The sequence below is a fragment of the Pipistrellus hanaki genome, assembly GCF_964339955.1.
Source record: "Pipistrellus hanaki genome assembly, chromosome: 15".
In the NCBI taxonomy this organism is placed as follows: Eukaryota; Metazoa; Chordata; class Mammalia; order Chiroptera; family Vespertilionidae; genus Pipistrellus; species Pipistrellus hanaki.
The window spans coordinates 43,885,050-43,909,328 of record NC_140517.1 but is presented as its reverse complement, the minus strand read 5'-3'; the positions used below and the strand labels follow the sequence as shown (position 1 = coordinate 43,909,328).

The 24,279-nt window shown below is 45.2% G+C and overlaps 1 protein-coding gene across 1 annotated transcript; it reads right to left on the bottom strand.

Annotated features, from left to right (window-relative positions):
- Window positions 1-17,621: 17,621 nt before the first annotated feature.
- Window positions 17,622-22,041, bottom strand: LOC311633099 (galectin-10-like). Its single transcript, XM_084905345.1, has 4 exons — window positions 21,988-22,041; window positions 20,336-20,412; window positions 19,630-19,843; window positions 17,622-17,861 (listed from the first exon to the last, which is right to left on the bottom strand). The coding sequence occupies exons 1-4, from the start codon at window positions 22,000-22,002 to the stop codon at window positions 17,748-17,750; spliced, it is 420 nt and encodes a 139-aa protein (XP_084761471.1). The 5' UTR covers window positions 22,003-22,041; the 3' UTR covers window positions 17,622-17,747.
- Between the last annotated feature and the right edge of the window lie 2,238 nt (window positions 22,042-24,279).

Here is a 24,279-nt window from a genome sequence, read left to right as displayed (position 1 = left end):
GCCTGAAAGTCTCAAGTTTATAATCCAATGTCTTTTTTAATAATATACTTGAAATACTCTACTGACATGGAAAATGTTCACATCATAATGTGAAACGTGAAAAATCTAGGATACATAATTGCATTAGCCATTATCTCACTGTGGGGTTTTCCCCATTGATTTTAGAGAGAGGATAAGAGCGGAAAAAACAAAAACAAAAACGAGGAAAGGAGACAGAAGAGGAAGATTCATTGCTCCACCTATTGATGCATTCATTGGCTGATTCTTGTATGTGCGCTGATCCAGGATCCAATAGGAAACCGTGGCAAATCGGGAGCATGCTGTAGCCAACTGGACCCTCAGACCGCACAGCCCAGCTCTGAAAAATTTCTGGACAGGAGCTCCTGGTAACTTTTTTTTTTTTTTTTTTTTTTAGGGCCAGCAAATTGAAGAGGCTGCCTGACTCCATGGTACTTCAATGACAGCCATGTACCTAATATATTTACGGCTGCTCTCTTCTTCCAGTGCATACTTTTAATCTTTTATCATTAATATTTTAAAGTAAAATTCACATAACAGAATTTCTGATTGAATTACTTTAATCAGTGGATTTAAAAATATGTATCCTGTATAATAAAAGCCTAATATGCAAATTGACCTAAAGGCAGAACAATTGGTCGCTATTACATGCATTGACCACCTGAGGGCAGACACTCAATGCAGGAGCTGCCCCCTGGTCGTCAGTGCGTTCCCACAGGGGGAGCATTGCTCAGCCAGAAGCCAGGCTCATGGCTGTGGCAGGAACCTTTCCTGCCTCTACAGCAGGGCTAAGGAGCAGCCAGCAGGAGGGAGGTAAGGAGTGAGGGGTCCCAGACTGCAGAGGAATCCCAGAATGTGAGAGGGCACAGGCTGGACTGAGGGACCCTCCCGCACCAACCCAGTGCAAGAATTCCGTGCATCAGGCCTCTAGTGTATTTATAAAATTGTGTAACCACCACTACTAATTGCAGAATATTCCCATCAGCCCAAAAAGAAGTCCCGAATCCATTAGCAGTCAACCCACCCCATGACACTTTCCCCTGCCCCTTCACATCACTGATCTGTTTTCTGTCTCTATGGACTTGCCTATTCTGGACATTGCCTTTAAATGGGATCACAACAGGACTGCAGCCCAGGAAATGCCTGTGGGTCTCGCCACAAGGACAAAAGGTCAAGGCCAGGGCCCCAGCATCCTACCTTGTAGCATCCACAGCGGAGACCCACACTTCACCGGTCACCAGCTCATGGACATCTGGGTCCTTTCCAACTTGAGGCTTTTAAGGATAATTGTGCTATGAACACACACTTGTACCCGTGGGTGTGAAGAGGTGTGTGGTTTTGATTCACTTTCCCTAATGACTCAGCATGTGGATCATCTCTCCATGGGTTCAGTGTCTGTTTCTATGTCATCTTTGGGCATATGTCTGCAAATCCTTTGCCCACTTTTTCATTGGTTGTTTGTCCTTTTATTGTTGACTGGTAAATTTTTATGATATTCTGGATACAATCCCCTTATCAGGAATATGGTTTGCAAATATTTTCTTTCATACTGGAAGTTGTCTTTTCCCTTTCTTTTTTTTATCCATAATCTAGAGGCCTTGTGCACAAAATTCGTGCATGGGGCGTGCGGATTGTCCCTCAGCCTGGCTTGCACCATCTCCAATCTGGGAGCCGCGGGACTCCTAGGCCTCACCGAGTGGAGCATCTGATGGACCCGGTCTCCACAGTGCCTTTGGCCATCTTTTGGTGATGTTGAGGGCCACCTAGGCTTTCATTAGAATAGATACTTTTATTGATTTTTTGACAGGAAGGGAGAAGGACAGAGAGATAGAAACACTGATGAGAGACACACATTGATCGGCTGTCTCCTGCTCTGGGTCAAGCCTGCAACCCGGCCATGTGGTCTGAATGAGAATCAAACCTGGAACCTCTTGGTCCAGGGGAAGCCGCTCCATGCACTAAGCTACACCACTGCGCTGGTGCTTCTAGAAGTGAAAGCTTTAACTGTGACGGGCTCCAGTGTATCTGCGTGTCTGTGGCTCCTCCTCCCTGTCCAGGCAGCACCACTCCACTCTCCATGCTCACAGACAGGCCTGAGAGGATGCGGGGACACACTCAAGGCCATCTCCTACCTGTCCTCTCCTGTATCACCATCACTTCCTATTTGTATTTCCTTATGTCCCTCTGGGAGGAGGGAGGAGCAATCTCTTTGGACAGAGCTGGTCTCAGTTCAGTTCATGGTGAGAGTGGACACCATCTGAACTGGTGCATAATGTGCCACCTCACAGACCCATGTCCATGGAGGAGACACCCTGCAACCCCAGAGTGCCCCCCACACCTGGCATCTAATTGTGGGGCCCCATCCACAGGGAAGGGATGGATCATGCCCTTGGGGACTTCTCTGTGCTTTTGCTGCATAGACTCTGGTTTTTAAATGTTTGATGTGAGTCTGCACATCCCCCTGCCTGGGAACCTGTCACCTCCTTCTGAAAGCTAGGAAGGGTCTGGCGGCCCATCCAGTTCTGGGTCCCCCATCACCTGTTGCAGGGAGCAGGGATAAGGCCAGGAACCCTGAAGGTGGACTGGGGGCTCCCTGTTGGCTGTGGCAGGTGCAGGCGGCCTGTGCAGGCTGGCATGTGGCCACAGAGTCCCAGCCCCTCCTGCTCAGTGACGTCTGCTCACCAGCCTCTTCCCCCTCAGCTGGTACTCCCCCCAACTCCTCTTCCCCTGGGAGAGCCTCCAGGGGACCATGGAGATAACCGCCTCCTGCTGCCAGGAGGGAGGCTCAGCTATTTGGTCCTGGACAAACGGGGAGCCAGTGAGGAGCTGATGGCAGGAAGAAGGCCCATTTCCTGGTCCAGGTCATGTACCTGGGCTGCTGGCTCCATCCCCTCCCAGGTGGGTGGGAGTGCAGGAAGCAACCAATGGCAGGGTCTCTCTCACATCCATGTCCCTCTTTCTCTCTCTCACCCCCTCCTTGAGGTGAGGATTAAGAAAGAAATAGAAAATGTTCATAGTCTTGCCGAGACCGGTTTGGCTCAATGGATAGAGCGTCGGCTTGGGGACTGAAGGGTCCCGGGTTCGATTCCGGTCAAGGGCATGTACCTTGGTTGCGGGGATATCCCCAGTAGGGGGTGTGCAAGAGGCAGCTGATCGATGACTCTCTCTCATGGATGTTTCTAACTCTCTATCTCTCTCCCTTCCTCTCTGTACAAAATCAATAAAAATATATTTAAAAAAAAGAAAAGAAAATGTTCATAGTCTCTTAAATAGGTGTTAGGACATTCAGGCCACGTTTAAATCCTTCTCACCAAGAGAACTCCAAGCTCCCTGGAGTCATCGGTGAGCTCTTACAGAGGCTTAAGAATAACATTGAGACAGGCAGGCTGCCCTCCAAGGCCCTCCCTCCCTCAGGACAATCAGCCAATCAGGGGCTGCACTGAGGGAGCTGCCCTCTCCAAGGTTCCCTTCAGGGGCTTAGCTCCTCATGCCACAAGCCTGTCCTTTTGGTGACCGTCCCTCATTTAACCACTGACACCCCCCTTCCCCCCCTCCCCGCCCCCGGTCAGGGATCTAACACGCTAATGGCACGTGCCGGGCATGAAGAAGCATGTAGTCACACTGCCAGTGCCCACAGCGCCTGCTCTGCATAATGAGCTGGCACTGTTCCCCCTGAGCCTCTTCTCAGATCTCCCCAGGCTCTGGTGGGAAGCGACTGGCTCCTCTCCGTTTGGGTGCTGGCCTCTGGTGCAGGAGCTTCAATCAACCTTTGTGGGTATCGGTTTCGGGTGACCACACCCCTCTGATTTCTATCCTGGAAGATTGCCAGAACTCAGGGCACCCATAAAAAATAGCCATCTTATACACACTGTAGCAGAACATGGAACATGTTTCCTAAGGCCAGCATAAGCCTGATGCCCCCCAACACCCACCTGCCTCCCTGCCAACCCCCACATTCCTCACCCCCATCTGGCAGCCCCACAGACTCCCACTTCCATCGGTGGGCCCACAGACACTCATCATCGCCCTCCACGGCTCCCACGTCCTGCTGCCCCAAGGGTCTCTCTTTCTGTGACACCAGCCCTTCACTGGGACCCCAGACACTCTCCTGCCCACTCCATGGCCACCATGCCAGGTGACAATGTTTTCAGAATCCAAAGGGAATGAGGATGCGGAGGACCTTGGTCTTTCACAAAGCAAGCCAGCTCCTCCGGGGAGGCTGGCAGCAGGCTTGGCACCAGCCTGGGTGTGTGCCAGGAAGAGGGTGAGGTGGAGCAGGGAGCCTGGGTGAGAAACAGCCAGTTCCCTGGGGCAGGATTGGAGCTGGAGCTGCTGAGCATGGAGCCTGGTCTCCCAGAACAGGTGAGTCAGACTCGGGCCTGGGCAGGAGGCCAGGGGAGCTCTGAGGCTGGAGGGCTGTGGCAGGTCTTGAGAGGTGTGGGCACTGAAATCCTCTAACTCCACAGCCTGCAGCTGTGGGGTCAGAGGGCCCAGGCTGAGCCTCCTCCTGGCAGCATTGGGGTGTGCTTTCCACCTGGCTTCAGGGGCCCCTCCCTGTGGGCAGACAGGAATGTGAGGAATCCATCTCTGCTCCAAGCAGGTCAGGCATGCAGGGGGAAGCCCAGGGCCAGGCTGCCCTGAGCTGCTGGCTGCCGGGAGGTGCCCTGGGCCCCGCCTGCACTCCTCAGGCTTCAGGCTGCCTGCATCCGTGCAGAGGGGCTTCCTGATCACCGCCTGCAGGGCTCCCACCTCCTTTCCTGCTCAGAGGCTCCGCAGCAACCAGGAGCCGCTCCCCAGTGTGAGCACGAGGGGCTGTGGGACGGTGTGTGTGTGTGTGTGTGTGTGTGTGTGGGCTTGGGGAGGTTGGAGGGGGGGGGAGTGGTCAGCTCTCTGTCGGGAGGAACGTGCTCCGGGGGAGACCCCAGACGTGCCCGGGAACAGCACTGTCCAACGGAGAAGACTGACATTTTTTATTTAAAAAACTCGGACGGGCCCGGCGGGTGGCCCTCCGTGGGTGAGTGTCCACCTCTGAACCAGGCGGTCATGGTGTGATTCCGGTCAGGGCACATCACAGGTTGTGGGCTCCGTCCAGCATGCAGGGGGCAGCCCATCAATGATTCTCTGTCATCATTGATGTTCCTATCTCTCTCCCTTCCTCTTTGAACTCAATACAAAAATGTATATTTAAAAAAACTGGATTAAATCCAGCAAAACCGTAGAGAAGTTCCCAAGGAAGTGAGTCATTCCTCCTGCCACGTGGGGCCCAGCAGCTCAGCAGGCGGAGCCTCCTCCTGGCAGCATTGGGTGAGCTTTCCTCCGGGCTTCGGGGACCCCTCCCTGTGGGAGACAGGAATGTGAGGAATCCATCTCTGCTCCAAGCAGGTCAGGCATGCAGGGTGGGGAGCCTGTGACAGGTGGAAACTCCGGGTTTCCTTCTCTGATTCACCTGCCACATTACCCACCAGGGGAGCTGGGAGGCCCCAGGTGGGGACACTGGGGTGAATGGGTGTCCCGACCTTGGGCAAGTGCTTTGGCAGTGGCCACGTTATGAAAGGCTCAGCTGATGCCCACTCTCACCATAACCTGAACTCAGCCCCAGGTCTGTTTAAGGAGAGACCCCTCCCTCCTCCTAGAGGGACCCAGGGACATGCATCTGGGATGTGACAGGGATACACAAGGTCACAGGCCACCAGTGACCTTGAATGTTTCCCCCCAGACGCTCTCAGGCCTGAAGATGAACTGGGAAAGTGGAGTGATGCAACCTGAACAAGGGGGAGGAGCCAAAGAATAGCCCGGTGGATCATGGGAACTAAGCCCACTTAGTCAGGCTGACTGCGCCCAATAGAAATTTGCTCTCTTGGCTTGGCAGTCTATTTTAAAATGCCAATCACTGTAAGGCGAGAACGTAGGTATCTGGTTTCAGACATTTACAAAGGCCCTGGCCAGTTTGTCTCAGTGGTTAGAGCATAGGCCCTGGGGCTGAAGGATAGCAGGTTGGGTTCTGGCTCCAGGGCACCTGGTGTTCCTTCGCAGGCTCCATTGCCAGGCGCCAGGAGGGGCCTGTGGGAGGCAACCAGGGGGTGTTTCTCTGTCCTCTCTCCCCGCCCTTCCACCATCTCTAGAAAAATCAACAGAACAAATATCCTCTGGTGAGGATTAAAGGGGGAAAAAAAGAAAACAAGATATTAACATTAGAAACGGGGATTCATTATCTAGTTCCAAAGAAACAATGGAATTATTCAGTCAATCTTTTTTTTTTTTTTTTAAATCAATCTTTTATAATGGCTGCCAAAGATAATATTTTAATTTTAATTGAGTATATTTAACATACAACACTGTGTAAACAGAAAGTGTGTTGTAATATGATTGCTGTTTTAGCGATATTATCACATTACATAATTATAATTGTTTTATACTTTGTAGAGTTGGCGTTCTGCTCCGTAGCCAAACTATTCCTTCCCCCCGCTCCCTTTTCTTGATCAAAGTTGACAGTGCAGCCTGTGCCTCTGGGGGGGTCGCTCCAGGTCCCCCATGCTGACACAAGGATTCTTTTCCTGCTGGCTCTCTTCTCTTCCCTAAATGGCCCAGTTCTTTTCTGGAACGTCTTCACTCTTTGTGTCAGCATCATCTGCCAGACTCTGCCGGTCCTTTCTTACCCAGACCAGGAATCAGCCACTTTCCCAGGAAGCTGGGTCCTCCGGGTGGGGGTGGGGGGTCTTTAGAGACAGAAGGGCTCCCAGTGCCCATCCACTGCCCCCGAGATCCTCCCTCAGCCACCGCGTTTCTGACGTCATTCTCCCACAGAGGAAACCCGGCACTTCGCAACCGTCAATGTACATTATCGTTTGCTCAGTCCTACACCTGAAATATTAAGATTTTAGTCTGAATAGAATCTAATTCATAAACTTTTTCACATAGGCCTTATAAGGCATTTTTACCAACCTGCTTAAACTCATTCCCTATATTTTCTTCTAATAATGTTGTTGCTTTTTGATATTTACCCTTCTATCCCAGGTTGCGTTGTGGTTTTATGAATGCTGTGAAGTTGGCATCTAAGTATTTTTCTTCAAGTTGATGGCCAGGAGTCAGATACTGTTTTAAAATATCCCACTGAGCTCTGGCCTGGGAGCTAAGTTGGTTAGAGCATCGTCCCCATATGCCAAGGTTGTGGGTTTGATGTCTGGTCAGGGCACATACAAGAAGCAACCAGTGAGTGCATAAATAAATGCAACAACAAATTGCACATATCTATCTATTTATCTATCTATCTATCTATCTATCTATCTATCTATCATCTATCTATCTCTACATCTCTCTCTCATCTTCCTTCTCTAAAATTAATAACTAAAAATTTAAAAATTATTCCATTTATTCTCCTTGATTTGAAATTGTGTCTTCACCACACAATAAATGCACAGATATAAATGGATCAGCTTTTTATTTTGCTTCAGCTCACCTGATTGCTGAACCAGGCATCAATGCACCTGTCACATGACCACCCTGCTTTTATTTTAATTTTTAATCTTTATTGTTGAGAGTATGACAGAGTATACAGATGTCCCCCCTGTTGTCCACACTGCTTTTCATAAACATAGATGTACACATTAGCTTTTGAAAAAAAAAATATTTTATTGATATTTTTACAGAGAGGAAAGGAGAGAGCTAGAGAGCTAGAAACATAGATGAGAAAGAAACATCAACCAGCTGCCTCTTGCACACCCCCCACCGGGTATGTGCCTGCAACCAATGTACATGCCCTTGACCAGAATCGAACCCAGGACCTTTCAGTCCGCAGGCCGACGCTCTATCCACTGAGCCAAACCAGTTTTGGCTCAAGTTTATTTTTTAAAAACAACACAGGAGCCAGCTAGTAGGGGCTCCCACTCACCAAATGTTGGACAATTAGAGAGTCAAAATAATGGTATTAATTGAGCCAAACCGCTCTATCCATTGAGCCAAACCGGTCTTGGCTGAAAATATCTTTTTCCAGAAAATTCACATTCTGATATTCAAATTATATGAATAACTGATTGGAATGACAGTATATATATATATTTTATATATCGCAGTATTTTGAAAAATAAATTCTCCCCACTGAGGAATGTGACATTCCTCAGGAGAGTATTAGGTGTTTATAAGAAAGATAAATTCATAGTTGTGTGTGTCTTCTCTCTCTCTCAGATAACATCACTGATGTACAACCCTGAGCTATTCTGGAAAATCTTGGTTCTTCAACCCAGTTAGGTCACCTGACCACCTGACCACAGTGACAAAGACACCACCAGACCAGACGCATCAGGACCTGAGTTAATCAAAGAAAAACCACTGAAGCTGGCACAGAACTAACCTATCAGGTTCTCCCGTGACCCCCAATCCCTAGAATGTGATTGCTGCCTTTCAAAGCCCTTGATGAAAAGCCATTAGGGAGGACTGGGTGGGTAGCTCAGTTGCTAGATCAGGATAATCCAAGGCAGCCTTTATCGGGTCACAGCACATACCAGAATCAACCAATGAATATGTGTTTCTCTCTCTCTCTCTCTGTCACCTTTCCATTATTTCTCTAAAAATCATTAAAAAAATATAGATATAAAGAAAAAATATGTGGGAGTTGGGAGTTTGAGCTCCCAGATCTCTTGGCCTGACACTCTGCCAATAAATGGCTTTCATTCTCCACTGCAAAACTTGGTGGTCACCCCTCGCTGGTTTGGCTCAGTGGATAGAGTGTCAGCCTGTGGACTGAGGGACCCTGCTTCAATTTCTTTCAAGGGCACATGCCCAGGTTGTGTGCTCAGTCCCCAATGGGGCGGCCAGTGGATTCTTTCTCATCCTTGATGTTTCTATCTTCCTCTCTGAAATCAATAAAAAAAAATATTAAAAAGAAAACTTGGTGTTCTGTGTTTGGTTTCGCTGCAGGGCATCGTGTGCGTAGGCCCTTTGTTTTTGGAACAATTAGGAAACAAACAAGCCGGAGGCTGATAGTGGGAGAGGCTGTACAAGTGTGGGAGCAAGAGACATGTATGAACTCTGCACTTTCTGCTCAGTTCAACTGTGGACATAAAATTGCTCTACAAACTAAAGTCTATTTTTAAAAATATATTTTATTGATATTTTACAGAGAGGAAGGGGGAGGGTTAGAGAGTTAGAAACATTGATGAAAGAGAAACATCAATCAGCTGCCTCCTGCTCACCCCCTACTGGGGATGTACATGCAACCAAGGTACATGCCCTTGACCGGAATCAAACCTGGGACCTTTCAGTCCCCAGACCGACGCTCTATCCACTGAGCCAAACCAGTTTTGGCTCAAGTTTATTTTTTAAAAACAACACAGGAGCCAGCTAGTAGGGGCTCCCACTCACCAAATGTTGGACAATTAGAGAGTCAAAATAATGGTATTAATTATAACCTAATGAATGAAAGAAATCCTAGAAGTTCATAATGACATAAGTAATGAATTAAAGCAAATGAGAAGATGAATACCAGTATTATTCTTACAGTGAAATGACAACTAATAAATGCAGATGAAAGAAAGAACTGGAACACTGGCCGGTATAACTAAGTGGTTAGAGCATCAGCCCTCTCACCAAAGGGTGGAGAGTTCGATTCCCAGTCAAGGACAGGTACCAGGGTTACAGGCTCAATCTCTGGTCCAGGCGACTGATCACAACTCTTCCCCTCTCTCTTCTCTTTCTATTTTTCCCTTTCCCTACCTCTCTCCCTTCCACTCTCTCTAAAAATCAACGAAAAAATATCCTCTGGAGAGGATTAACAACAACAGAAAGACAGAATTAGAGAATTATCATGTGACAAGTTTCATACTATTAATGAATTCAGCCAAGTAACATCAATTAAAACTGGATAGGGGTCGAAGTTTAATGAGCAAGAGATATAGAGATATTTGCATACTGTCAAATTTTCTCCCCACCAAATATTTATGAATTGCAAAAAGAGAGAGGAGAAACTGAGCAGGCACCACCTTCACCAAGTGATCGACGTGAATTCATGGTTAATGGACAAACCAGAATCCCGTATCACCAGAGAGGATGCAGCGAGGAGAACACAGAATCACTGCTGTGCTTTCCTACAAGGGATGCAAACCTCAAAGCTCATCCTGAGAAAACATCAGACAAACCTACACTGAGTCACGTCCTGGAAATAACTGTCCTGTCATCTCCATAAGTGTGGGGACCATGCAGGTGAAAGTGAGACATGACAATGAACTGCAACGTGTGCTTCTGAGTGTGGCGCTTCCGGTGTAAAGGCAGCTGTGGGAGCATTGGGTGGACCTGGGTGAGCTGTGAGGATGAGGTGGCGGTGCCGTGTTATGTGAATTTCCCGATCTTGGGTCTGGCTGTGCAGGGAGGTGCCCTGTTTGCACCAACCAGCAGGTGCAGAGGTGAGGTGATGAGGCATTCTGTTGGCCACGTACTTTCCAAAGGTTTAGGGAACAAGTGAGGTAATAATATTCATCTCAAAGGAAAGGTGTGAGGATTAAATGACAGGATGTGAAATCTTATAACAATTCTTGGCACATAATCCTTCAATAAATTGAAGATGTGATGACACAATATCAAGACACTAAAAACATGTGGCCAAGGTGATCCTTGTATGTATTGTAGCTTTTTCTTCATGAGAAACACATTTTCAGTTGTGAAAGTTTGTGTGTATAACATCGCACCCATTCTAATTTGTACCAGCAGAGGGCGCATCAGCTTTAGGTTAGGGTTTAACTGGTTGTAATTTAAATAGAGCAGTAGTTCTCAATCAAATGTTTTAGTATCAAACTCCTATGCTCTTAAAAATGATTGAGGACCCCCAACGTGTTTTGGGCTATGTTTGTGATTACAGGAAGATGTCCTGGTAACCAGCTCTCTGAGGGGAAGGTAACCCCATGCTATCGTATTTCTGTGCGGTAAACACTCCCACCAGGGCCCATCTCAAGCTACCAAAGATTTAACAACTGGCTCATATGCCTAAGAATTGAACATGTGGCTCTCTGCGTCCAGTAGGGGCTGGCACCGGTGCACCATGGGATACCTATTCATCTTCACCTTAAACAAATTCAAAACCAAGACATTTTTAGAGGTTTATGTATTTGTTCAAAGATAGCAACAATAAATCCATTCCACGTTAATATCAGAGCAATGACTTCATCATATATCATGTGGCCTATGGAACACTCCACCTCACACTGTGGGGAAGAGTGAGGAACAGAATCTCTGTATTATTATTATAGTTTTGACTTTGTGGACCTTATGAAAGGACATCAATGACCCCCAGGGGTCAGGGAACATGCTTTGAGAACCACTGGCTTCGACTTTCTGTTCTGAAGTCTTTTCAATCCATTATCCTCCTTTAAAAATTTTAATGTTTTACAATATTTCCTTTAGTATTATGAAATGAAATTCATACACAACATAACTTCCCCATCCCGGTATATAATCTCTAATCTCATAGTCATTGCAATGTATTCTCTGTAAGACAGAGAGGAAACAAGAGAAAATGCAGCCCACAGCCCTTGACCAGACATGAGTGTGTGAGCACCGGGGAGGAGTGGGACTGTGGGGAGGTGACCAGACATGAGTGTGTGAGCACCGGGGAGGAGGGGACTGTGGGAAGGTGACCAGACATGAGTGTGTGAGCACCGGGGAGGAGTGGGACTGTGGGGAGGTGGCCCGTGGGGGGCACAGATGGTATCAGGCCCCGCTGGGCTCAGGGCGGCTCCTGGAGTCAAGCACATCCATGTTTCCACGGTGAAACCTGAGCCCCTCACACCACAGCGGGATGCATGCAGACGCCACAGGAGCCTGTGTCAGGCTCCGCTTGGCCATCAGGCAAGTTAGACGGAGTCTCTCCTGTGCAGCTGCTTGGACCGTGGGTTGTGGCATTGTGGACGGTGAGCCTGTGGTTTGTAAGACACGAGAGGTGCTCCATGAGGTCAGGGCTCATGGACACACAGAGTCAGGTTCCTGCTTCCGATGGATGGTGAGTTTAGGTTTAAGGTGAACAAGACAGTATGCAGTCAGATGTTCGTTCTTCTTTATTTCTTTTCTTTCTTTTTGGCCTAAGATTTAAGTTCTTTATAAGATGTAATAGATACTCAATAGTGCTATGTTTTTCTGAGGAGATATGATTTTTATTTATTTATTTATTTTTTAAAATTATAATCCATTTTAAAAAATATATTTTATTGACTTTTTTTACAGAGAGGAAGGGAGAGGGATAGAGAGCTAGAAACGTTGATGAGAGAGAAACATTGACCAGCTGCCTCTTGCACACCCCCTACCGTAGGATGTGCCCGCAACCAACGTACATGCCCTTTGACCGGAATTGAACCTGGGACCTTTCAGTCCGCAGACCGACGCTCTACCACTGAGCCAAACCGGTATCTGCGGGATTTTTTTTTTTTTTTTTTTTAAAGCCCTCTTATTCTGTCTGCCCTTCCCGTCACTTGGAAACAGGATGCTAACCTCACATTAGCACCATGAACAACACCACAGAGAGGAAAGCTTTTCAGATTTGGTTATCAAGGACAGAATTAGAACAGTACTCACTAGTTATTTTTTTATTCTAATACTTTATTTATTTATTTATTTATTTATTTATTTATTATTTATTTATTTATTTTTTCTTTCTTTCTTTCTTTCTTTTTTAAATAAGCTTTTATTGTTCATATTATTACAAATGTTCCTTTTTTCCCCCCCACCATTGCTCTCCTCCACCAGGTTCCCACCCCACCCTTTGCCCTTTCCCCACTCCCCATTGTCCTCATCCATAGGTGCATAGTTTATGTTCAGTCTCTTCCCACGCCCCCCTTTCCCCTTTCCCCCAAGAATCATCAGTTCACTCCCCTTCCATACCTCTGATTCTATTATATTCAACAGTTACTATTGTTCATCAGATTTTTTTTTTAATTTCCTTGGTTTTTAGATTCACTTGTTGATAGTTATGTATTTGTTGTTCATAATTTTTATCTTTGTTTACTTTCTCTACTGAAAGAACCCCCTTCAGCAATTCATATAATTCTGGTTTGGTGGTGATGAACTCCTTTAGCTTTTTTTTTTATTAGTGAAGCTCTTTATCTGACCTTCGATTCTGAGTGATAGCTTTGCTGGATAGATTATCTTTGGCTGTAGGTTCTTACTATTCATCACCTTGAATATTTCTTGCCATTCCCTTCTGGCCTGCATGGTTTCTGTTGAGAAGTCAGCTGACAATCGTATAGGTGCTCCTTTATAGGTAACTACCTTCTTTGCTCTTGCTTCTTTTAATATTCTCTCTTTGTCTTTTGCTCTTGGAATTTTAATTATGAGGTGTCTTGGTGTGGTCCTCTTTGGATTCCTTTTGTTTGGAGTTCTGTGTGCTTCCTGAACTTGTAAGTCTAATTCTTTCACCAGGTGGGGGAAGTTTTCTGTCACTATTTCTTTCAGTATGTTTTCGATATCTTGCTCTCTCTCATCTTCTGGAACCCCCATAATTCTGATGTTGGTTCGCTTGAAGTTGTCCCAGAGGTTTCTTACATTATTTTCAATTTTCTGGATTCTCTTGCCTTCTAGCTTCTGTGGAGGAGTGTCTTCTGGCTCTTTATGTTCCAAATCTTTGACTTGATTCTTGCGATCTTCCCTTCTGTTTTTAGGACTCTGTAAAATATGTTTTATTTCAGACAATGTATTCTTTATTTCTTGTTGATCCCTTATTATTTCTTGTTGATCCTTTATCATTTCTTGTTGACTCCTTATTAATTCTAGTTGATCTCTTTTCATATCCTCATAGGTCTTATCCATCTTTTCTAGGAAATTCTTGAAAAACCTTATAAGCGTAGATTTGAACTCTATATCCAGTCGCTTTTTGTCCTCCATTTCTTTCGTTTGTGATCTATTTTGTTGTCGCATTTCGCAGTTACAGATGGGACGGGGTTTCAGGGTGGAGCCTGCAGCTTTGGCTTCCGTCAGCCCCACCCTCTGCGGGTCCTTCAGTGCTCGCTGCCGGCGCCTCTGAGAGAAAGGTGCCCTCGATTTTCGCCTGCTGCCAAACAGTCTATGCTCTCCCACAATGAGCCCGGTATTGGGGTTCAGTTCAGTTGGAAGTGGAGTTGGAGGTGGCGTTCAGAGCAGTCTGGAGCCCCAGTCTCCTTCCGGCCAGGGCAATCCCGCGGCACAGCCGACTGTCCCTTCTCTGCGCGCAGTGTGCGCACCTCCGGGACCTCCTTTCGCGGCTTCCCCGGAGTCCCGCCTTACAGCCCGGCTCCCTATGGATGAGCCTGGGTCCCCGGGGTCTGGGGAACTGGGGTTCAGAGCAGTTGGGGGCCTAGCACAGTCGGAGTTTTATCTCCTTTCCGCTAGGGAACACCCGCCAGGCACTCCGCCTCCCCCTCCTCTCTGGCTCCGTCCTCTCCGTGCGCCGCGTCTCCATACCTTGGTCTTTTCCAGCTCCTCCGAGCCTCCTTCTGGTTTTCTCCTTGCTTCTCGCTGTAGAATTTCCAGTCAGTCAACCTTCCTGTAGTTCTGGGCAATGTCCGTTTTATATTTTAGTTGTATTTTATTGAAATTGTTGTGTGCGGCTGGGGCTAGGTCTTTACCTGGGTGCAGCCATCTTGGATCTCTCCTATTTTTTTATTTTTTTAAAAATATATATATTATTGATTTTTCACAGAGAGGAAGGGAGAAGGATAAAGAGTTAGAAACATTGATGAGAGAGAGTCATCGATCAGCTGCCTCTTGCACACCGCCCGCTGGGGATGTGCCCGCAACCAAGGCACGTGCCCTTGACCGGAATTGAACCCGGGACCTTTCGGTCCACAGGCCGACGCTCTATCCACTGAGCCAAACTGGTCCCTGCCTAATACTTTATTTATAATTTACAGTAAATTATAAATAGTCACACCAGAAAAAAAATACTGAATTGTATTTCCAACCTCTCTACAGAAAACAATGCTACAAAACCTTTGTCATATTAAGAGGTAATCAGAATATAGCAGAAAAGGAAAAAAAAAAAAACTTTGGTGTATACCAATCTGTTAATAATAAAGATAATAGTGTGATTTTTTTTCTACATTTTTAATGTTGGTTGTATTTGTTAACCCTTTAAAATATGACTTGTGGTGATTAATGGTTCTAAGTAAACATCCCATTTTGTGTTCACAATTTTATATTCTTTTTCTTAAGTCATATGAAATTTAAATTGTAAAAATTTCAGGTTCAACAAAATCTGGATGGAATCTTCTGGGTGTAATAAAAATTTGATGTGTAGTAAACAATTCATCTATAACAATCCAAATTTAGAGTTTTGCTGTCACTCATAGAAGACCTGAGATATCAGATAATCAAGAGATCTGATAGACTGAGATGAATGGAAATAAGGCCAAAGTCCCAGAACTACCTGTTTTGAAGGTGGCATATCAGTCACGGACAAGCAAAAGATGCTTAGAAGAGAAGCTTTAGGGAATAAGAATGTCATTCTATTATCTGAGATGTGCCTTATCTGCTGGGAGATTTGGATTGAGGAAGACTGAGGAAAATGGGGTCTGGGGAAGTCCTCAGAGGCACTTCAAAGATTTCTTATTGAACACTGATCCCTGGGCTCTCTATGCCATATCTTAGTATCTGAGACATCACTACTGGCCACCATGAGCACAAAGCAGATAAAGATGGGTGCAATAAGCCACGTGAAGTGAACTGAGTTGATGACTATTATTCAAAGAAAGAGCAATTATTGTGATTTTGTTTAGCAAGGGCCATCAGGTAAGATTGTCTAGGTATTACTCTTTCTCTAAAAAAATCAATGGGATAAGATATCCTTGGGTGAGAAGTAACAAAGATTAAGACAAAGAAGGTGAAAGGGGGAGATTATGCCTAATGAAAGCTCAAGAGTTTATGGATCGTGAGAGGGATATTTCATCTGAGAATGAAATGAAACCCAGAAGAGAGGCTGAACAGTGCCATGAGCAATGTGTTGCCACCTCAAGGCTTCTGGGAGTTAGGTTGGAGGAAGGCTAAGGAAAGAATCATTCCAGTTAGTAAGGTTGGAGTTGAAGAAGACGCCGTGGCAGTGGACATGGTGAGAGATGTCAAGATTGATGCCTGAGGTAGCTCTTGTGGACAAAAACGCTATTTCCTTTGTTTTGATGTACCAGGCTCTGTTTTACTTTTATCTTTGTTGTTGAAAGTATTACAGATATCCCCCTTTTCCCCTTAGCGACCCTCCTTCCCACTTTCATAAATCTGCCTTGGTATGTTTCTAGGAATAGTGTCTTCTGAGTAGGGTGTCTGCTAAGTGGTTCTCTGCACTTGCTAAGTGGATGATCAATCAGAGCCTCTGGAGTTGTCATTCTGATATCTTGGCAAGAACACAAAGAAGCTGAGAATAGAGGGTGAACTCAATCACTACAAACAAACATTCCTGGAGTGAAGGGGAGATAGGAGCCGGAATGGTTGTCAGATGTGATATGAAGCTGCAGGTGCTATACATCTCCTATTGCTGCCTCTGAAAATGTGGATTGCATTTATTCTGTGTCTGTTTCAGCATGTAGGCTTGGCATGCTTGAGGAATTTTGTCCCATTAGTGCACACATTGAAAAAAACTGCAAATGAGGAGTTATACTCAGTTCGCTTTGTAACCCAGGTCCTGGTTTAAATGGTGGAATCCTGAACTCTGTCTTGAGCTTGTTGCAGTTATTGTATTACACTTGGGAATTCCTTAGAGAGTGGTCAGAGTTTGGGGTATGTGGGAAGCGTGAATGTCTCTGGAGCCTGATGGTGGGACAGTACTAGTCTAGGATGTCTGGTCATGAATCACAAGGCAACATAGCCCTGCCCTGGTTACTTTTCTCCACATGATTATGGCCTTCCCTCTGACTCACCTTTGGACTATAGGATGTGACAGGAGTGACACTGCATGACTTGACTTCTAGAGCTAGGTCCCATGTCCCCTTGTACCTTCTGCTTGAGCTTTTTCAAGGGTTCATTGTGGCAGAAGCCTGTCACCATTCATTAAATCCCAAACTCCTGAAACCTCTGTGATTTGAAGAGGTCTAAGACACGAAGGTCATGTGAAGAGAGAAATAACCAGCCAGCCCCCAGCTGTTTCAGCCACCCCAAGTGAAGTGTCAGACATGAGGACAGCATCCATCAGAAAACTTCACTTCCCACCACAATTTGATTAAGGCCGTATGAAACACTACCCATATGAGTGCAGTAAGCCTGCAAAACGGAGAGAGATAATAATAAATTATTGTTTTAAACCAATATATTTTGGGGTGGTTTGTTAAGACTTTTCACCTGATTTCCCTCAAAGTACAGTTTCTTTTTCAAACCACCAATTATAGGATGATGTGTGCAAACAGAAGCCAAAATCTTAGGTTAGCTATGGAAATTTGGGGAATGATTTGGCTTCAGAGTTTCTAACATGTCCTAAGTACTACATCATAAGAATATGGTTCCAATGTCTTCCCAGATATTTCATGAGTCTGTCACTCACTCCTTGTATCAGAGAAAAGTTTATTCTCTTTGATACCCAGATCTCGCCCACAATATTCTCACACCTCTCTTGGTGATAACCATATACTCTTTTCCCCCTCTAAAGCAAGAAGCAAATCTTGTTATGTTTTCAGGAGTTTTAATGACCAAGTGTGGAGGAAGGAGGAGAACCCATGTTGTTAGTGAGCTCTGGGAGTCACAGAGTCACTTAGGTGAAGGGATCCTCTTGACAACGGGGTGTCTGGTCACATCCTTCTCTAAACGACAGTCACTGAGGACAGGGACACCTCTCTCCACACCTGTATCATCTTCACAGATCCTGGCTCAAGGCGATGGGGAAATTTGTAATATTCATGACCATTTACTGAAACCTGAAAGAGAATATGAGTCAGAAATATAGCATGCCACCAAACAAACTTACCGTCTTTCTTTCCTTTTCTACCCTACACACACACCCCATCCACCAGAAACTCATAGTCACACTCTGAAACCCAAAAGTCATGCTTCTTTTTATAGCCTACCTTTTGTGATGATTTCAGACAGTTGTTCACGCTATTTTCTGTGTTTCTCATTCTTCCACTGAGGTGTTAGCACTCTATGTTGCACTGTCTATGCTTGCCTGGGCTTCCCTCTGGCCAGGAACTGTTTCATGAATCCTGATTCTGGGTCTTGCACAGAGTGCCCTAGGCTAATTGGTCATTAAGTGTTTATTGAGAGCATTCATTTTAACTCTGCTAAACTTTACTGCCATTTACTCCTGATGACCCAGTAGCTCAGATTTTTGCCTCCTCATGCGCCCCTTTGTGGCTGGGGATTGAACCTGCAACCCAGATACATGCCCTTGACTGAGAACCCAACCCGAGAACCTCCAGTCTGGAGGCCAATGCTCTAACCACTGAGCGAAAACTTGAATATTCCTAAAAAGGAGGAATAGTACATATGATTAAAATGAGGATATTTTTATTCATCTTATAAACAAATGGAACAATGCCTCAGTTCAGTCATAGGACATTAAATATTTGTGCTTCTCCCATGACAGAAGGTTTAAACAGACACTTTATGGATGTGGCTATGGTGAAAAAGTGGGCTGTTTAGGTCTTAATTTTTAAAATTTAAAATGCATACCTTTTAAAAAAATATTTTATTGATTTTTCACAGAAAGGAAGAGAGAGGGATAGAGAGCTAGAAACATCGATGAGAGAGAATCATCGATTAGCTGCCTCTTGCACACCCCCCTACTGGGGATGTGCCCGCAACCAAGTACACGCCCTTGCCTGGAATCGAACCCGGGACCTTTCAGTCCGCAGGCCGATGCTTTATCCACTGAGCCAAAAAGGTCCCTTAAATGCATACCTTTTTTGAACCAGATATTCAGTCCCCCTGAAATTATACTTCCTTGTAAGAATAGGAAGGTGATAATGACAAAAATGTGATACAAAGGGAAGCATCATTCATGAGATCAAAATCTGGAAACCACCCAAATGTGCATGTATAAGGGCCAAGTTAAATTATTCTGAAAATGCTTCTATTGAAATATTATGCAAACATTAAATAATGTGGGGGTATCACAAATAGCAAGATGTTAGTTTCTGTAACAAATATTCTTTGGCAACAAATGAAATATAGTCACGAATATGTGATTTCTAGAGAAACTTATAACATCATTTGTTTAAAAATAAAAGCAGACAGAGATAAATAATAGGTAGATAGATAAGATACATAGAGTTGAAGAAGCATATAGTATCTCTGGAAGGAGCATAAACGAATTAGTAAGCGTTGCTCTGGAGAGAGGGACTGGGTTTTGGGATGTAGGAAGACTTAATTTTAGTCTGATTATAATTATTTATATGCATATTTTAACAATATCCTACATGAAAACTGAAGGAGACACAGCATAGGGGGAAATGATGGCAGTGAGTGAAGACAGGAACTTCACCATGGAGAGTAAGGCATGTGTGTTGATCGTGACCTGCTTGGGTTTGGAAAAGGACCTGAGCATGGCAGTACACGCAGAGGGCGCTCTGTGATGAGAGGGGCAGGAGATGAACCACAGGTGGCTCTGGGGGCCAGGCCAGGGAGAGCTGTGCTCCTGTGAGAGCCCTGAGAGCCTGTGCAGTGGATGTTCCTGTGCACACTCACCTGGTACGCATCTGACTGCACCAAGATGGTCAGGTCAAAGGGTTGTTCATCCTCAAATGGGGGCACAGCATTCAATTTCACTTCTTCACCCCATTTCCCACCCTGACGGGTGTTCATCACCACTCGGCGGCCATAGAACACGCGGAAATGGAAGGCGATGTCTGAGATATTTTCATTTCCAGTGTGGAAATCCACCTGCATTTGTGAGTCCATACTGAAGGCAAAGCAAACAGCATGTTGAATAAGGACCCTTCCTCATGGCGGCCCACATTTCACACACAGACACACCCTTCCCAACTCCTCCAGGGGGAAGGTAGGCCTTCCTGGGTGACACTGCAGTACGTGTCCCTGGGGGGTGCTTCAGCTTGTCCTGCCCAGGCTGGGGAGATGCCTCATTTCTTAGCCCTGGACTCACACTGAGCAGCAGTCACTGGCCTGGGGCTACTTTTCATCCCCTGGAAACACCGTGTCCCTTGGTAATAAACCTCCGCTCCAATGCCTGAGTGACCCAGCCCCCCGACTTCAACATTTACCCACAGTCATGCACCTGTAGGTTTAATGCCTGGCACCATATGGGTCTGCAGAACTTGTATCTGCATTGTGCTTCCATTATGCTAACTACAAACTTAAACCTCAGTCGTTCATGAAGTGGCCCCCAAAGCTCTACTAATCTCACTTCTCCTCCCCAAGGGATATAGATACCCACCTGAAAGGCATGGCAGGTGTTCCTTTGATTTTCACGAAAGAACCAACAGATAAGGGTGCATGTTTTGTATATGGGACCTGCCAGGAAAGACGAGAGTGGTTGAGAGGGGCAAAGCCAGGGGTGGTCGCCCATCCTATAACAGTGCCCAGTGGCAAAGCAGGTCATACATCAAAGGACATACTCTGAGGACCCTCTTCTTCCCACCTCACCACAGGCAGGTCCTTGTGTCTTGAAGAAATGAGAAGGTTGAAGTTAACAGCAAGAGTTCAAAAACCAGGTGACCTGGATTCTAATGCTGATTCTGCCTCTTACTACCAATGAGAACTGAGTTCCGCTACTTGACTGCTCCCTGCCTCCATTTTCTCAGTACAAGAAGGATTATAAAAATTCCTATTTCATAGGATGTTCTCGGGAATAGTTGAGCTAATAGATGTAAAACCTTTAGCATGATCACTGGTAGGTATAGGGTCCATACAGGGGTGTCTTAGCAGAAGGGGAGGGCCCTCAATTTTATCTGAAACTCCGAAGATAAGGCTTTAGAATGTAAAAATATAAAATATAAGAATTCACTCTAATATAAGATAGTTGTCTAAAGACAGAGGGAAATAATGGAAAAGGAGAGTCCTGTGTATAGCATGTATATGCATCAGAATTTTCAAGGGCAATGGTGCCTTTTCAGGAATGTGTACAAGTTGCTGAAGACAGTCAGTACCTGCTCACAGGGTGGGAGACAGGAAACTAATTAAGTATTATAGAATCTACAGGTTGTTCCCTGATATTGACTAAGCTTTGTCTGGATTGAGGCTGGTTTTGTTCCTTCCATCTTCAGGTGATCCATTCTCTGAAACCATTTCTCCCAACAACCTTCTCCAGAGAGCCAGGATCTGGTTTAAAACACCTTCCCCCCCCCCCCTTTTTTTTTTTTTTGGTTAGGACAAAGGAAAGATTGGCTGGGGAGGAGTCCTGAGGCAGGAGTAGATGTCATTGTGTGCTGAACTAGACAGGAAATCCTGTGCCCCACAGTCTGAGTTCAACTTCCCCAGCCTTCTTGAGAAAGGGTATCTGAGGACTGACACATTCTGTTCTCATTAATGCTCAGAGATGAGTTCTTGGAAACCCACTCTCCCCAAGACCTCCAGTTCTGCCCACCAGAAGCCACAATGATACACATGGAAAGAACCACAGCTCACAAGCTGATACAGGTACACACATTTCATAGTTCACACAGTCATAATTCATCATACACACAGTTATACAAATACATGGAACTCACTGACTCACACATACCTCCCAAAACTACTACTCAAGATGACATACACAGCTGTTCTACCACTGCCCCAGCTGTACTCACACACACATACTCAGGGGCATGAAGAAAAGTGTGCAATCTCACCCCTTTTACCCATGCACATACTGCCTCTTCCCAGTCAGCCGTTCACTTCCCACACAAAGTCACAGTGCCTCAATAGAGTTCACCATCAGTCAGATACCACCATATGCTGACAGTAGATACACTAGCCCATTCTCTTTTTTCCATATATTTACAACCTCCACTAATACATTCCCAATAATTTCATCTTAGGAAATCTCAGCTCTTTTCTCCTTCCCTTAAGCGACCTGGGATCACTGAAGGCTGTGCCTTTTCAACTCACCGGTAGCGATGCCATTGTTGGGCCTTCTGCTAGGAAGCTCTTCCAAATTGTGTGTAGTTGTGTGTGCGATCTCTGCAAGCAGCAGGTTATAAATGATTTCTGGAAGCCCCGCCCTCTGGGCCCCTTTCACTTGCTAAATCTCTTCTAGAAAGATTTCCAGCAGATGAGAAGGTGTGGGCTATCATAAATAGAATCAATCACAGCTATGTCCTTGAAATGGATGTGTTGTGGTGCAATAGAAACTTCATTGAGGAAGTTGTGGTTGATAAAGGATTAGCAGGAAAAATTCATGATTATGTGTGATGAAATGAGTGGGTGAGTGGCTCTATAATCCAGCCTACATGCCTCTCACCAAGTATTTATCCCTCTGAGCAGAACCCACCCAAAAGGTACACATGTTTCTACCTTAAACAATGGCAAAGAATTGATGGTCCTGGAGGTAAGGCCTCCCTTCCAGAGGTCCTGGGAGATCATGGAAATCGATCCTCAGCAGACCTGTAGATGGATATAATAAAATCTTTGTGTCATGTCCTTTCCAACAGTGTTTTAGCTTTTGTGTTTTATCCCCTTGGTGAGCTTCCAACATACATCAATCAAGACTGGACATTTAAGAAGAAAAATTCTATGTAATAAGAACACTTGAATAAGTATGATTTAGACATGATGAACTACTCAATAAATTATAACATACCCAATTAATGACACATTTTAGAGTCATTAAAAAAAGTTAAATAAAACAATAAAAAACAAGTTAAGTCATAAAGTTTTTCAACATTAAGTTTTCCAAGTGGAACGTACTGAACAAAATAAACTGATGAACAAAATAGAAACAGAGGCATGGATACATGGAACAGACTATCATTTAACAGAAGGAGGAGATGAAAAAGGGGGAAGGGGTTAGCCAAACAACATGTATGCATAACCCATAGACACAGACAACATGTGGTGATGGTGACAGGAAAGGGCGGCCAGGGGCTGGTTTTAGGTGGACAAATGTATGGGGGAGGGGGAAAATGCGGATATCTGTGTCAACAGATGTGAACAATAAAAGTAAAATAAAATTTTTTTAATTGAAAGATTCCCTCTTGCCAAAGGGAACTCATGGAATATTGATACCATGAGAGCAAGCCCAAGCGAGCCTGCTGGAGAGGCCAGGTGGAGAACTAAGGCTCCTTGATCAACTGTCAGACATGTGACTGAGGCCATCAGGGACTATCCAACCCTAAAGAAGTCACCAGTTTACTACACCCGCACGAGAGAGCAGACAAAACCTACAGAAGAACCATTCAGCTGATCCCAGCCCAAATTGTCAACCCACAAAATCATGATCTCTCAGATTCATCACTATTTCTAGCAACTAGACATCAGCAATGGATAAGTTATGTAATTCTGAAATATTTACAGATGAATTTACTGATATTTAGAGATTTGCTTCAAAAGAAGCCAGGGGTTCTCTAGCCCAGTGGCTCAGTTGGACAAAGCATTGTCCTGTACACTGGAAAAAAAGTTGCAGATTTGGTTTGATCCCAGTCTGAGTACATACCTGGGTTTTGGGTTGGATCACCATTCGGGGCACATACGTGAGCAACCAATCCCCCCCCCCCCTCACTCTCTCTCTCTCTCTCCTTTTCCATCTCCCTTTCCCTCTCTCTAAAAAAAACCAATACCCACATTCTTGGATGATAATTTAAAAAAAGAAACTAAGGGTGAGGTGAGTAGAGGTATGAATGCACAAGATGGGTTATAGGATGATAACTGTTAAAGCTGATGAGTACACGAGGGCTTATTGTACTATTGTCTCTACATTTGGTGATGTTTGAAATGGAAATTTCCCATAACAAATAATTAAAGGAAAAGAAGCTAGGGAATGGAGATAGGGAAAAAGGAAGGAATGAAGGAAAATCACTCTTCTATTAGAAAGTGAGTTCTGCAATGTAGCACAGCCAAATCATAGACAGATTCATTACTGAACAGACACCTGACTGCTGGGCCAGGCCCTCTCCATCCCCCAACAAGGTCAGGGGCAGGAAATTTCCACAGGAGAAGCAGCCCAGGTAAGAATATTTTCTTTATTACTTGAGAAAAATCCTCATGGCAGGTAGGTCTAAGTCATTAGTAATGCTGAGACCTTTGTTGAAAAATTACCTTTATTTGTTGGGATGTATTTTTCTTAACCTAGTTTGGGAGAAGAAACATTTGTCAGAATGAGACAGAATAGTAAGAAGCTAGGAAACTTTTTTGGCAAGTAGAATGGGGAAACTGAGACAGACAGCTGAACAAACTAGCTGAGCA